Source organism: Xiphophorus couchianus, chromosome 22 (assembly GCF_001444195.1).
Source record: "Xiphophorus couchianus chromosome 22, X_couchianus-1.0, whole genome shotgun sequence".
Lineage (NCBI taxonomy): Eukaryota > Metazoa > Chordata > Actinopteri > Cyprinodontiformes > Poeciliidae > Xiphophorus > Xiphophorus couchianus.
The window spans coordinates 13550810-13564713 of record NC_040249.1 but is presented as its reverse complement, the minus strand read 5'-3'; the positions used below and the strand labels follow the sequence as shown (position 1 = coordinate 13564713).

General features: G+C 38.6%; 1 protein-coding gene across 1 annotated transcript; it reads left to right on the top strand.

Moving 5' to 3' along the window:
- The first annotated feature begins 488 nt into the window (after positions 1-488).
- Positions 489-13657, top strand: gclc (glutamate-cysteine ligase, catalytic subunit). The gene is made up of 16 exons (XM_028006846.1): positions 489-1110; positions 2580-2692; positions 6177-6359; positions 6661-6774; positions 7003-7061; positions 7268-7404; positions 7514-7588; positions 7749-7865; positions 9593-9731; positions 10148-10260; positions 10354-10446; positions 10532-10636; positions 11128-11209; positions 11289-11398; positions 12708-12828; positions 12936-13657. The coding sequence occupies exons 1-16, from the start codon at positions 961-963 to the stop codon at positions 13115-13117; spliced, it is 1893 nt and encodes a 630-aa protein (XP_027862647.1). The 5' UTR covers positions 489-960; the 3' UTR covers positions 13118-13657.
- The last annotated feature ends 247 nt before the right edge of the window (positions 13658-13904 follow it).

Sequence of the window (13904 nt, the reverse complement as noted above, 5' to 3'; positions counted from 1 at the left end):
GTCACAGAATGATGTAGTCTGTAGTCAATTTGCACAAGAGCAAACCATTGTTATTATAATAAAGATACATTATAATATAATAAACATCAATATCAAAAATGAGTGTAAAAATAGGCACAATTAAATTATCAACAAATTCAACAACGATAAACAGTAACGGTATGAAGAGCAGTGCAACTGCCAGTATATACAGACTATAACATTTAAAAAGTTTTAATTTTACATTTCATGCACACTGTGCGACCATGGTGACATAGAGACCACCAAGGTAGCATAGAAATGTTAAAAGATAAAATAATAATAATATGTAACAATTAGTTATTATTATTATTATTGTTGTTGTTGTTATTGAAAAATAATAATGCTTATTTCTAAGCGCAATCGTTGTCTCGTACCCTCTGATTGACAGGTCGTCAGGAGGAGCTTAGCTCAGAGGATGCTGAGTAATGATGACGTAACTACGCTCCTCCCGAAGGCGTCACGTGTGTAAAGAAAGGAGGGCGTTCATATGTTTAACACCGTGTAACTCTCCGTGGAGCGGCAGTCTAACGGCGAAGTTCAACGGCTCGCCTTGTAAAGGAGCTTAGGAGAAACGGTTTCAGTGCGCAGACGTCAACCAAACCGACGTTACGTGACGCCGGCGAGCTGGTCCAGTTTGTCCCTAACTATCGACAGTGCTCGGCCGAGCTAACCAGACATTAGCAGGTGATGAGCAGGGGGGGCCTGTCTGTACTTGGATACCTAATTAAGGTTACGGAACAGGCACACCGCTTAACCAGCATCAACAGACTCTTCCTGTGAGCTAGCCGCTTCATCCCGTGGGACCCAGACTGTACCGCTTGTTTGGACTGAGACTTCATGCTAGATCTCCGCAAGTTGGACCAACTAGCTAGATAGCTAACGTTTGGCGTTCAGTTCGCAGTTAATAAGCAGGACGCCGGTCGACTGTCCGTCTGTGCCATGGGGTTACTGTCACAAGGATCTCCCCTGAACTGGGAAGAAACAAGGAAGTATGCCGACCACATCCGAAAGCATGGCATCATCCAGTTCCTCAACATCTACAATAAGGTCAAGGATCGTCAGAGAGATGTGTTGAAGTGGGGTGACGAGGTAAAAACATGACTTTATACAATGTTCAATACTTTTGATCAGCGAGGCATGATGCAATAAGGCCCCCTTACTGATTCATCCACACACTTGAATGTTTCAACCCCTTTTTATATGCAGTAAAATTAAACCTTTACATTTGTTTGATTACTTTAAAAAAAAACAACGTATTTTTTTCCATAATGTTTGGATTTAGGTTGTTTAATGTGTTTTCTTTTTTTTCTGTTTATATGGTGCCAATTTCAAAACAAAGGGTATCTAAATGTGCTTCACAAGACATGGGAGTCTACCACATGGAGATATGATCAAATAAACATTCAATAATCAAATTTAATAAAAAAGTTTTTTTAGTTTATGAAAGATCAGATCAAGTTTTGGGATAGTGGTACACCAGTCAATAGAACAGAGATCAGAATGAGGAAGTCTTTTTATATAAGGACTTGCAGCATGTACCGACTGTAGACAATTGCTGACATTATCGTTGACTTTGCGGCTATCATTCATATCGAGCTTGGCTATAACGACAGTGGAGAGGAAAACTCTCCTTTAACAGGAAGATGCCTCCAGCAGAATCTGCCTGGGATTTTCTGTTGGATTCAAAACTATTTCATGTCCTATGTCTTTTCTAGGCTGATATAAATTGCTGTTTTAGTTTACTGATTTACTTGAGCTTTTTGTTGTTTTTGTTAAGAACCGTAACGCCTACAAAACCAAAAAAAACATGTCTTGCAGGTTTGCTGAAGTGGAACAGTGGTTTAAGAGTACTGTCCGTTAAAGAACAACTAATAACACAACATTAATGGTAGTAGTAGCTCCATTACCTTCTGTGTTTGTCTACCTTCTGTAGAGAAACACAGGCACATGAAAACACAGGGCATGTATATTTCCACAGTGTAAGAACAATATTCTACAAACATTCTTGGAATAATGCTGTATTTATGGCCCTGATCTGCTGCAAGTCCAAACAGCCTTCCCCATGACCTGAACACAAACATTTCCAAGTCCAGCTTTTATGAGCAATATTTCCTTTCAGCATTTCACTGTTTCAGAGTAACTGTTAATTCTCAGACAATACCAAATGTAAGAAAAAAAGCTCTTCTTTGTTGAGTAATTGATGGCATAATCCCATAAGATTTATGTGCTCGACTCTTCAGCGCCCTGTTTGCATTACCAATTCTTTTAAGTTTTACCTCTTTTTTTTCAGCCTTTACTGAGTAACGAAACTTCACTGTGCTTCAACTAGAACACTGAGTCTTTAATTTGAATCGACATGGAATGCTGTTATTATAGATTAATCCCTCTTTCAGACAGGGGATTACAGCCCAGCAGAGTCAAAGTCAAGAAAACTTTCCTGATGAATTGGAATTGATGTGATGGCTTCCCAGTCTGCTCAACGTAAAGCCAGTCCTAGGATTAGGAGTCGTGCTGTGTTTGCGTGTAAATTTTCAGTGTCTTTATTTTTGTGTGTTTAGGTTGAGTACATGCTGGTGGAGCTGGATGACAATGATGAGAAGGTTCGACTGGTGCTGAATGGTGGAGATGTTTTGGAAACTCTCCAAGAACAGGGAGAAAATACAAACCCGAAGTGAGTCATCTGTACAGAGATCTTGATGCACACTCTTCTTTGTAACTAGCTTTCTCACACTGTCATGAACGGGTTCCTGAGACGTTTGTTGTACATGTAAAAGCATGTAAACACCAGCGTAAGGAGAAACTCAGAGCTTTGATTATGTCTAAATTGAAACTAGGAACTGAAGTGGAAGATAAGATCTGTTGAAAATCTTGAATTTCAACATATTTGAACAGCGGTTGTGTTCATCAATGCTTTTTATCATTTTTCTTTGGCAATGAATATAGATCCCATACTTGTACACCCTTGGGTGTACATTTACGCAAATATCCAGTAGCAAACATCGTCTACAGCCTCACTACATTATTTTAAAACCTGGTGTTGTGACAGAGGGACACTTACTTGGCTCAGTTGTTAAAATCTGAGAAATGCAATAACACAGTTTGTTTCTGCTTTTTAGTTACCTTAGGGGGGAATTTTTTTTTTTAGTTTAAAATACTTCTAAAATTAAAACATATCAAATTAAAGGCCACTGCGGCTGTAGGTGTCTTTTTGTTAATGTGACTCTCTGTAATTCACACTTTTGTCATGTTGAGGAGGAGAGGTGTTACCTGACCCGACAACTGACCCAGCTTTGGTTCTGGTGAGGACATACAGTAAAATTGCTCTGGCTTATTTAGTCTCATTTTTCAACACAATCAAGGAGAGAAGTATATGAATATGAACAACTTATACTCACATTTCAAAGGAAATTGTATAAACACACCACTTTTACTGTATTGCAGTATTTGTACAACAATAAAGTATAGTAATCTAATTTTCTTTAAAAGAAAAATCCCACTGATGTGACTTTTTAAATATGTATCTCATTTATATGTAGGTATTACATTTTTATTTTTGATTCACCTACTATTATAGAAAAAAACACCAGCTATAAATGGTTGTAGTTTTCAGTGCTAATTGGCCTAAATGTTGCTTTATTCTATTCTGCTCCTTCTATAGAGGATCACATAACAAACTAAAATTAGCTGGTTAATTTGTTGAGCTATCTGCTATGGTAGCTCAACAACATTTTTTGTCTTGTAGCCAGACTGCAGGTGACGTGTTTAGCAAGCATATCACTTTCTTAGCATGCCGATCTTTAGCTTAGTTGGCTTAATAGTGGGGATGAATGGCAATTAATTTTAGCTTCCACTTCATTTTATAAATATTTTTTGTCTTGAAAGAAAAAATTTTTAGATTTAACATTCTGTACCTTGGTTTTCCTTGATGGCAGTACCAGACCATGCCTAACTACTTTAGGAAAACTGATAATAAAATGTCAACCAGGTTGGAGGATTGTCAGATTTCTTCACCCATAAAAGCATTTTTGGAAAAAGAGAGATCAGATATACATTTTAGGATATTATTTAACAATTATCTGGATTGATCATTTGGGGGAAAATTTTATATTTAAAATAAAAATATAAATTTTAATTGTTACTACTGTAGAGAACAACCATGCAGATGAGTTCTGATTAACCTAATCCTGTTAGTTAACCCAAGAAGCGCTGCTGCTGCTGCTGCAGACCCTGCACTGCGGTCTGTGGGCCCTTCACTGTGGCTTTAAATAACTTTGGCTGAAAGTAATAAGGAGATGACGAATGTTTTTTAAATGGATATTTATTTAGATACTAAGAGAAGCTCATTGTAGCAATTGCACAAGTCGAATGCTACCTGAGAGCCCCTAAGAACTCCAGGATGATGTCATTCCAATCAGCACTGTTCGGTAGCAAAGTAGAAAAATTAGTTTGGAAAATGATTCTGCTCCAAAACTAAGTTCAGTGCCACTGTACCAACATGTAATGTTGCTTGTTGGTGTAACACAAGCAGAATATATCACTAATGAAAGAAAAGCTTAGAGACTAGTGAAATAGGAGCTAAAATTCAACCCATAAGTTGATTGCATCAGTTTGGATCATGGGTCATCTCTCTGCTTCTGCTTTGCTTAGTTGGTAGAATCTAGTTCTAACTCTTGTTCTATGTGATTTACATCTGATTACTCCGAGTCACGGAACAACTCCGTCAGATGAGAAATTAAATGCTGAAGATGCCAGGGATGAATCTGTGAAAAGCCACTCCTTTTCCATCTTGTTTATTGAAGTGAAACTCTGAACTTTATTATCTAGCTGTGTCATTATCGCTGTCTTTAATGAAATCCATCAATCGCTGACTGGGACCTTTTATATTTTTCTTACTGCTCTCGGCATGCATGCATTGTATAGCATCCTCATACTCATCATTCAAAGTATGCGCTCTCTCATAAGGGAGAGTTATATTGTTATTGTTACATGATTTTAAAAACGGCTCATTTAGGAGTATTTGTGGTTTTATTTCTGGGGTCTTCTTTTAGTATCGCTATGAAAAGCACATTCTTTCCAATGAGTTCTGCCAGGTGCCGGTGGACTCCTCTGTTTTTCCTAAAACAACTCAAGCCTGGATGACAACGAGAGTTTCTAATCATTACCGCTGGATTTAACCTTTTACAGGTGAAAGTGCTCATAATTCCTTGGAGTCGCATAACTTGAAGTTTACCCATTAAGATCTTCACAGACCTAGTGATATGTAAAGTGTTGCAACAGATTGTTTTCAGTTTGAAAGCAGTAACTGATTATTGCAGGAAGAAAGCAACCAAATCTCATCCAAAGGTGGAAAAGTTCCTCCTGCTTTCAAAAGACACAAACACTTTTTTGGAGAAATTTCTACTGGAAGACATTAGATTTGTATTGAAACTGTTTTCTAAAAAGCTCTGTTAACTTTAAACACAAGTTAGATGAAGATTTTATTTCCCAGTTTAGCAGTAAAATATAATAAGAAAATGCCATAGAACATTTTCCAAGGATTACTTTTTTGAAATGCAGTTTTTCAAATTTGGACACTGCAGGACATATTAAAATAATTTCTATATTTGGAAATGTTATGCAAATAAATTTTTTTGTGGAGCTCCTCTACCTAAAGCTGTTCAGAGACCTGAATTTCATCCATATATAAGGCCCGACCACTGAAACATATTCAGTTCTTTCATTTAGAATTTTATTTATCCCAAAATAACGGCAAACTCTGTAAAAGTACTGAAATTTGACATGAGAAGAGATGTGTAGGAGCCCTGTTTAAAGAGCCGTTCCTCAGTGTGTTTATACAGGCTCCTGTCTGCCTGCCTCTGACGTCAGCGTAAATCTGTATGGCTAACTTGACTGGGGGGGAAATACCAGCAGCAGTGACCATAGTGGATCCCATGCATACCTCATTACTGCCCCTCTGTTGCACACACCAAAGAGCACGCTCTGAAGCACAAACGCATCGTGTTTGTTTATGGTGCCAGGATTACTGGTGCCACCACCATAAAGGGAAAGTACATAGTTTATTTTCTGAAAAAGATCAATGCGATACTGAGAACAGGGTTCTCTCCAGCTGACATGATAAAGCAAAAGATTTCGCAACATATTTTGCACTTCCACAGTCATCCAACACTTTGGAGACCAGAGTATGGCAGCTACATGATCGAGGGAACGCCTGGGCAGCCGTACGGGGGAACGATGTCAGAGTTCAACACGGTGGAGGGCAACATGAGGAAGAGACGTCTGGAGGCTTCGTCTGTCCTGAAGAAGAATATGACGCTCTGCACCATCACCTCCTTTCCAAGGTTTTTATCTGTTGTGTTGATCAACGTAGAGCCATTAATTATTAAGGCACTTAATAGGGCAACTGTTGCTCAGCTAGTAGTAGTCATCTTGCAATCAACAACTTGTGGATTTGATTCCAATCTCCTTCTGGCACTTGTGCCCCTAAGAAAAGTGCTTACTGTTGCTGAACTGTTGTATGAATGTGTGTGTGGTTGAATGCAAGTTGTCGAATGTGGCTCGAGTATAAAGTTGAGTGGCCGGTATGTGTGTAATTGAAAGGTTTGTTTCCCAAGCAGCTGACACCTGCTTTCCTTTTTTCAGGTCAGGTTGTCCAGGTTTCACCAAACCAGAGTACCGACCCACTCCCGTTGAAAAGGGAGTGTCAAAGTCTTTGTTTTTCCCAGATGAAGCCATAAACAGACACCCCAGATTCAGGTGGGCTGGTTTACTTTCTAAGGTTTGAAATGAACTACTAGTTTAATACTAAATATCATATTCTAAATATTGTGTTACATTAAGCATTGACCTGAATATAAAGTAAAAATAAAATTATGGATATAACAATCATTGCATTAATTTTAATAGTTTTATATTGGGATAAAAGTTCAAAGGACATGGATACTTTGGTAAGGCTCTATGTCGACATTGAATTCTTCTCTTCAGCACTCTGACCAGAAACATACGCCATCGAAGAGGAGAGAAAGTTGTGATAAATGTGCCAAGTAAGTTTGATTTATTTTCTTTCTTTATCTTAGGGTTAACTGCATTTATAATCTGCTGTAAATGTGGGTAAGGTTATGCGTCTAATATCAATTAATTTGAACTGCCGTACATTCAGACTCATGTGCTTAATTTATTACTCCATAGACGTTAGACAAGATTTTGAATAAAAGCAAAAGATGTGATTTGGCTGCTTTTTCTCTTGCAGTCTACAAAGATAAGCACACACCGTCTCCATTTGTGGAGCAGTTCCCTGAGGATGACGGCGAAGCAGCGAGGGCAGCCCTTCCTGACCACATCTATATGGACGCCATGGGCTTCGGCATGGGCAACTGCTGCCTGCAAGTACGTATTTTTGAATATGCAAACCTGGGTTCTGAGAACTCTGACTGCTCCACCGTCTCAATCAGTGATTTATAAAAGGACTTCAGCCTCATTTATGATGCTTTTGCAGGTGACATTCCAAGCTTGCAGCATTGATGAGGCAAGGTATCTTTATGACCAACTAGCAACATTCTGCCCCATCGTGGTGAGTAGTTGCATGAAATTTGTGCTTCCCATTAGAAATTATTCAGCTGCGATTAAGAGATGCATACAAATATTAGTATGTGTCTAGATCTTTACTTTAAAAATACTAGATCATAATTACTGGTATTGTTTGTAAATTAACCTCCTGTTTTTCATTGCAGATGGCACTGAGTGCTGCCTCACCCTTCTACAGAGGGTACATGTCTGATATTGATTGTCGCTGGGGAGTTATCTCAGCCTCAGTGGATGACAGGACCCAAGAGGAACGAGGCCTGGAGGTGAGGACAAGCTGCCTCTCTGAGCTCCCACTGGCTGTTTGTAAATTACAAATGTAGACTTGATTTTCCACACTGCTGAGAGTGTGCAAACAATAGCTGACAGTGCAGGAAGACAGGATGTGGCGTGCAGCGTCGGCGCTGTGGGAAAATGTAACTATCGTAACTCTCCCCATACTGTTAGCGCTCAGTGTAGCAACCCTGATGAGAGCCAAGCACAAGATTCAGATTTAATTCACATATATGACATAATTTATTTCTCATCAGAAATGCCTTGTTTACACTTTTAAATCGTGCTGTGGGTTGTCACAACAACCATCACTTCCTCAACACAGGAAACTGGCTTGCCGCTGTAGAAGTCAGCTGATGTGGGCTGTGAACAACTCGCTTGGTGAGTTGGGGAGCGTAACAATGACAGACTTTGATTGGAGTTCTGCCCTCCAACTACATCACTACTTCCACAAAGTACATGGAGATTGAGAAAAGGACACCTTTATCAAACCCCTATTTATTTCATATACCACCTTCTATGTTTTTCTTTTTGTTAATTTATGTCCTATTTTAAAGGACAGTACTATTATTTTTTTTTGTCATGTTATACTGTTTTTCCCTTATCAAAAACATTGGAGTGTTGCTTTGATTCTTTCATGCATGTTTGCCAAATCCTTGAAACTCCTTTGGCAGCCATTCGGGGCTGCCTAAATGTTTATTCTCACAAAATAATCAAACACCTGGTGGAACTGCACAGCTGCTAAGCTTATCATATGAACCACTTCTCAGTCCAACCCTCCTAAGAACGGTTATAAACGGCTTAATGAAGGAGCATTGTTGTGACGACTTTCTGAAGGCTGTGTGTCGAAAAGAGCAGGAACTTCTTAAAGAGACAGAGGCCCAATTTCAAAGGCATCAAATTGCAAAGTCAAATTTCTTTGAAATTATGTTTGATATATGCAGCATTTTTATTATTGAAGGTAACGTAGTTACTTGATAGTGACATTATATAACCCTCGAACTACATAATACTATTCCTTTCAGCAAAAGAAAATTGTAGCAGCTGATTTGCAGTTTGCAGCAATGTGTGGGGAAGGGGCACCAGCACACTAATCTAGCCTTTATACAGCCACAGAACCGTTTGTCAATTTCATAATTTTATCTTGTTGGAAAATAATTTTTTTAAACTTTGATTTGTCTCAATACTGTTGACCCATGTCCAACTGATGCCAAAAAAAACCCTGTAAAAAACACTGTACTGTTTCCTGATGCAACTCAGGGAAATGTATTGTGTTTCTTAAGGAGAGCACATTATAGAAACGGAGAACAGCAGCTTCCAGCAGTTTTAGTGAGTGCTGAAAGGCTTAATGCGTGGCTTTTTATTTGAACTGTGAAAATGACTGTGCTCAGTTCAAACAGGTCAATTAGTGACTGAGAGAGCCCAATCTGTCACCGTCTATTGAATGGTAGAGCTGTTGGTTTCCTAGCAGTGCACCAGGAAGTGCATTTTTTGCTTCTACTTCTCAGCTTCTGGGGCAAGATAATGAACTGTAAGGGTTACTGATTCATTACGTAGATGATGGGTGAGAACCTGAATCCATTCCACACTCCTCTTTTCCCTGTTGTCAATAGCAAATAAAAAAACTATTTGAGTGATGCAAATATTTAATTACAGGCAAATTTATAGATTTACAGTGGAAATTATAATATAGGTGTGCCTTCTCATTTCTGTTTTGCAGCCTCTGAAGAACAACAAGTACAGGATCTTTAAGTCCAGGTATGACTCGATTGACAGCTACCTGTCTTGCTGTGGAGAGAAGTACAATGACATCGATTTGACGATAGATGAGGAGATCAACAAGCAGCTGCTCAGTGCAGGTACTGATGTCTCTTTTAGACGCTTTTTAAAGTTATAGTCTACTTTACAATCTGTGCTTAGTAAAGAATTACAGGAACGTGTGTATAAATACATAACGATACACATGGTGGTGCATTCAGGGACACTGTTGCTTTGCAACAAGAAGGTTCTGAGTTTGAATCCCAACCTGGGATTCTTTTGCATGGAGTTTGCATGCTCTCCCGTTGCATGCGTGGGTTTTTCCCCAATACTCCTTTCTCCCACAGTCCAAAAACACATGTTAGGTTAATTGGTCTAAATTACCTTTAGGTGTGTCTGCATGGTTCTATGTTGTGTGAGGACTGAGGACCTGTCCTCCAGCAAGGCCCCGCTCCCCTCCACCACCATGCCAGGACAAGCATGTCTACTTGATGTACATTAAATGTCTTGTTTGCAGGGATTGACAAGCTTCTGGCTCAACACATAGCTCACCTCTTCATACGAGACCCGCTCTCCGTCTTTGAGGAGAAAATACATTTGGATGACGAAAACGAATCGGATCACTTTGAGGTGAGGATTTTTAAAACTTCTTCCAGAGAAGCTAATCTCTTACCACAAACAGAACACAGGTCTAAGCTCAGTCTGTGTTCATTTTTCATTCAGAATCTTCAGTCGACCAACTGGCAGACGATGAGGTTCAAACCTCCACCTCCGAACTCCGACATCGGCTGGAGAGTTGAGTTTCGCCCCATGGAGGTATTTGTGATATAGACGTTTGTTTATCTGGGCTTATTTTGGAGGACTTTTAATAACAAGTTATGTTTCTGGTTTTACTTTCCAGGTTCAGCTAACTGACTTTGAAAATGCTGCATATGTGGTTTTTGTTGTCCTGCTTACCAGAGTGATCTTATCCTACAAGCTGGATTTCCTAATCCCCTTATCAAAGGTATCAACAACTGCTTGAATACATTGTTTTTATTAAAATATTAGTTCTAAGATTTAAATCAAAATAAAACCTGTGATTCAGTGAATGACTTAGCACCACAATACATCAAAAATCTGCTGCTGTTGTATCAACCTTCCAGACCTTTTAGGTCTTCCGGTTCTGGTCTGCTCTGCATCCCCAGAACCAAACGAAGAGAAACAGCATTCAGCATCTATGCACCACAAATTTGGAACAAGCTTCTAGAAAACTGTAAAACAGCTGAAACACTGACTTCCTTTAAATCTCGACTAAAAACCCACCTGTTTAGGATTATATTTGAAACGTAATCAATTACAAATTTATTGATGGAACTTGACTTCATGTCATGTTTTGATTGTTGATTCTATGTTGCATTGTGTTTCTGTGTTTGATATGATGTAAAGCACTTTGAAATGCCTTGCTGCTGAAATGTGCTATACAAATAAAATTTGATTGATTGATTGATTTATCAGGTCGATGAGAACATGAAGGTGGCGCAGAAGAGAAACGCAGTCCAGGAGGGCATGTTTTATTTCCGCAAAGACATGTTTAAAGGTGTGCTCAACAGGAAGTGGAACTATAAGTGTCTTTGAATGGTTCCGATGGGAATAACTGTAATGCTGTTTCCCAACAGGCTGCAACCCAGGCTTGGACTGTGCTTCTTCTGCTCAGAATGGCGTAGAGTTTGAGGGCAGTAACGAGGATTACACACTGATGAGCATCGACACAATCATCAACGGGAAGGTGAGTTTGTTCGAGACTAAACCTGAGTCAGATGAGTTCATCTCGTCACTACTATGCCAGTCTTCAGTGTTACATTTGCACAAACAATCGCAACTAGCAACACTCAGCCTCAGATACATGAAAGGAAAGTGTTGCAAAAGTATTCATACCGGTTAAACTTGTCACAACCACAAACTGTAAATGTATTTCCTTGTGAATTTGTGTGGTAGACCAACACAAAGTCATGCAATTGTTACGTTACATAAAACATTTTTTACAATGGAATATTTGAGAAATATGTCTTACTCATACATTTAAATAAATAAAATTCAGTTCAAACATTTGCCTTCAGAACTCACCTAATCATATAAATAGTGTTGTCCTGTATTTAATCTCAGTGTAAATCCAGATGTTCTGTGAAGGTCTCTCAGGTTTGTAGGAGATCATTAGTGAACAAACGGCAGCATGAAGACCAGGGAATACAGCAGACGGGTCAGGAATAAAGCTGTGGAGAAGTTTAAAGTTGGGTTAGATTATGAAAAACAAAGTCCAGAATTAAACCCATTTGATGTATGGAAGGACATACCTCAATAAAACTGTAGTTTTAGTTGCAGAGAAAGATGCTTTTATAAACTATGCAAATCCATTCAATAAATTAGAATATTCTTGGAAAGTCTATTCATTTCAGGAACTTTATCACAAAGAGAAACACGTTATATAGATTAATCACACACAGATGGGTGTTTGAAAGTGTTAATTTTTGACAAATATGATGATTTTCTGCTTATAGTTAATCAAAACATAACATTTAATATTGGAGTATTCTTTTTTTTTTTTTTTTTTTTACCCCTCCAGGGGGTCTTTTTTTGTGGGCTCTAGTGTCCCTTATATGATAGTAGGCTGACAGGAAACGGGGAAGGAGAGGGGGGAAGACATGCGGCAAATGTCGTCGGGTCCGGGAGTCGAACCCGCGACGGCCGCGTCGAGGACTCAAGGCCTCCAAATACGGGTCGCGCTACGCCCTACGCCACCACGGCACGCCCAATATTGGAGTATTCTATCTGACCAATTAAAAAAGCTATACTCAAGTATTGTAAAAGCTGTTTATTTCCTCCTGCTTGTTTTGGTCTTTCACATAAAATAAGAGATTTTGTTGTGGTTGTATGACTAAAGCTGAAAAGTTTAAGGTTTATCAATACTTGCAAAGTACTGTATTTTGTTGGATCTAGTGCAAAAGCAAGGTATTTATATAACTGTCTATACTTTCCTTTACACTATTTCAAGACATCAATTCACACCTGCAGCTTCATTTTATGTTTTACATCATCAGGAGGGAGTATTTCAAGGCCTTATCCCAATCCTTAACTCCTATCTGGAAAACATGGAAGTTGATGTTGACACCAGGTGCACTATTTTGAATTATCTGAAGCTCATCAAGAAACGTGCCTCAGGTAAAGAACCAATATTGGTTTTTATTTAGAGTCTAAGCAGAAACTAAATGTCTGTGCTTCAAAGTTCAATTGTTTCCACTGATTCCATGCGCTGTTGATCCAAACAGGAGAACTGATGACCATGGCCAAGTGGATGAGGGAATTTGTTGCAAAACACCCTGAGTACAAGCAGGACAGTGTCATTACTGACAAGATCAACTACGACCTGCTCAAAAGGTGCGACAGGATTGCTAAAGGCGAAGAGCAGTGCCCCGAGCTTTTTGGTAACCCAGTCAACCGAGTGAAGTGAGAGAGCTCCAAACGCATGTCCTATTATTTTTTTCAATCATGCACGAAGAAGACGGACCAAATGAAAGAGGTCCAATTAAATAGAATGCAGCTGCATGTGTGTGTTGTGAAGAAACACACCTGCATCACATGTGTGTATATATGCTGTATGAGATTTCTATGATTACAGAATTATTTTAATAGGACTATGGAAGGGTAATGTAATAGAAAATCAGATGTGTATTTATTTTTGTCTGAAAATTAAGCATATCTGTGTGAAATTGTAAATGTAGCAGAGCTGTACAGTAGGCTGCTATTAATCTTGTATCCTGTAAATACTGAACCTTTTGCTCTTTAAATCATTAACAATTGTTTTTGTTTATTGTTATTCCTATTTGTTGATTAGACATTTAACGTTAGGGTTGATTTTTCTTTGTTTTGTATTTTGTTTGCTTCGTTCTGCTGACCTCTTAGAGGGACCTTGAAATTATTGTTGCATTCAAATGAAAATGTTAAGGCACTGTTTGTAATGTGACTCTTTTTCCAAATAAATCTATAAATCTGTAAGTCATTTAGTCATTTTATTTTCTTTCATTTCTTTTGTTTTTCCTTGTCACCTGCACATTAACAGCTACATAGTTCAAATCAGGAGAGCTGAACTTGTTCATCATTTTTCACCAGATATAAGGTGAAAAATGTACATGTAATGTACATGTATTAGCAAAACAAATTAACAGTAAAATAATTCAACATTAGACTGAATGTTGGCTAGTTTTGTTTTTAGAAAATTCATTTTAATGGGGAAATAT

Excerpts from the sequence above, each read along its gene's own strand:
- gclc (XM_028006846.1), top strand. The coding sequence starts at position 961 with ATGGGGTTACTGTCACAAGGATCTCCCCTGAACTGGGAAGAAACAAGG. Across the intron at positions 7,866-9,592 it reads AAGAGGAACGAGGCCTGGAG|CCTCTGAAGAACAACAAGTA; the intron begins GTGAGGACAAGC and ends TCTGTTTTGCAG. Across the intron at positions 10,261-10,353 it reads ACGAATCGGATCACTTTGAG|AATCTTCAGTCGACCAACTG; the intron begins GTGAGGATTTTT and ends TTTTTCATTCAG.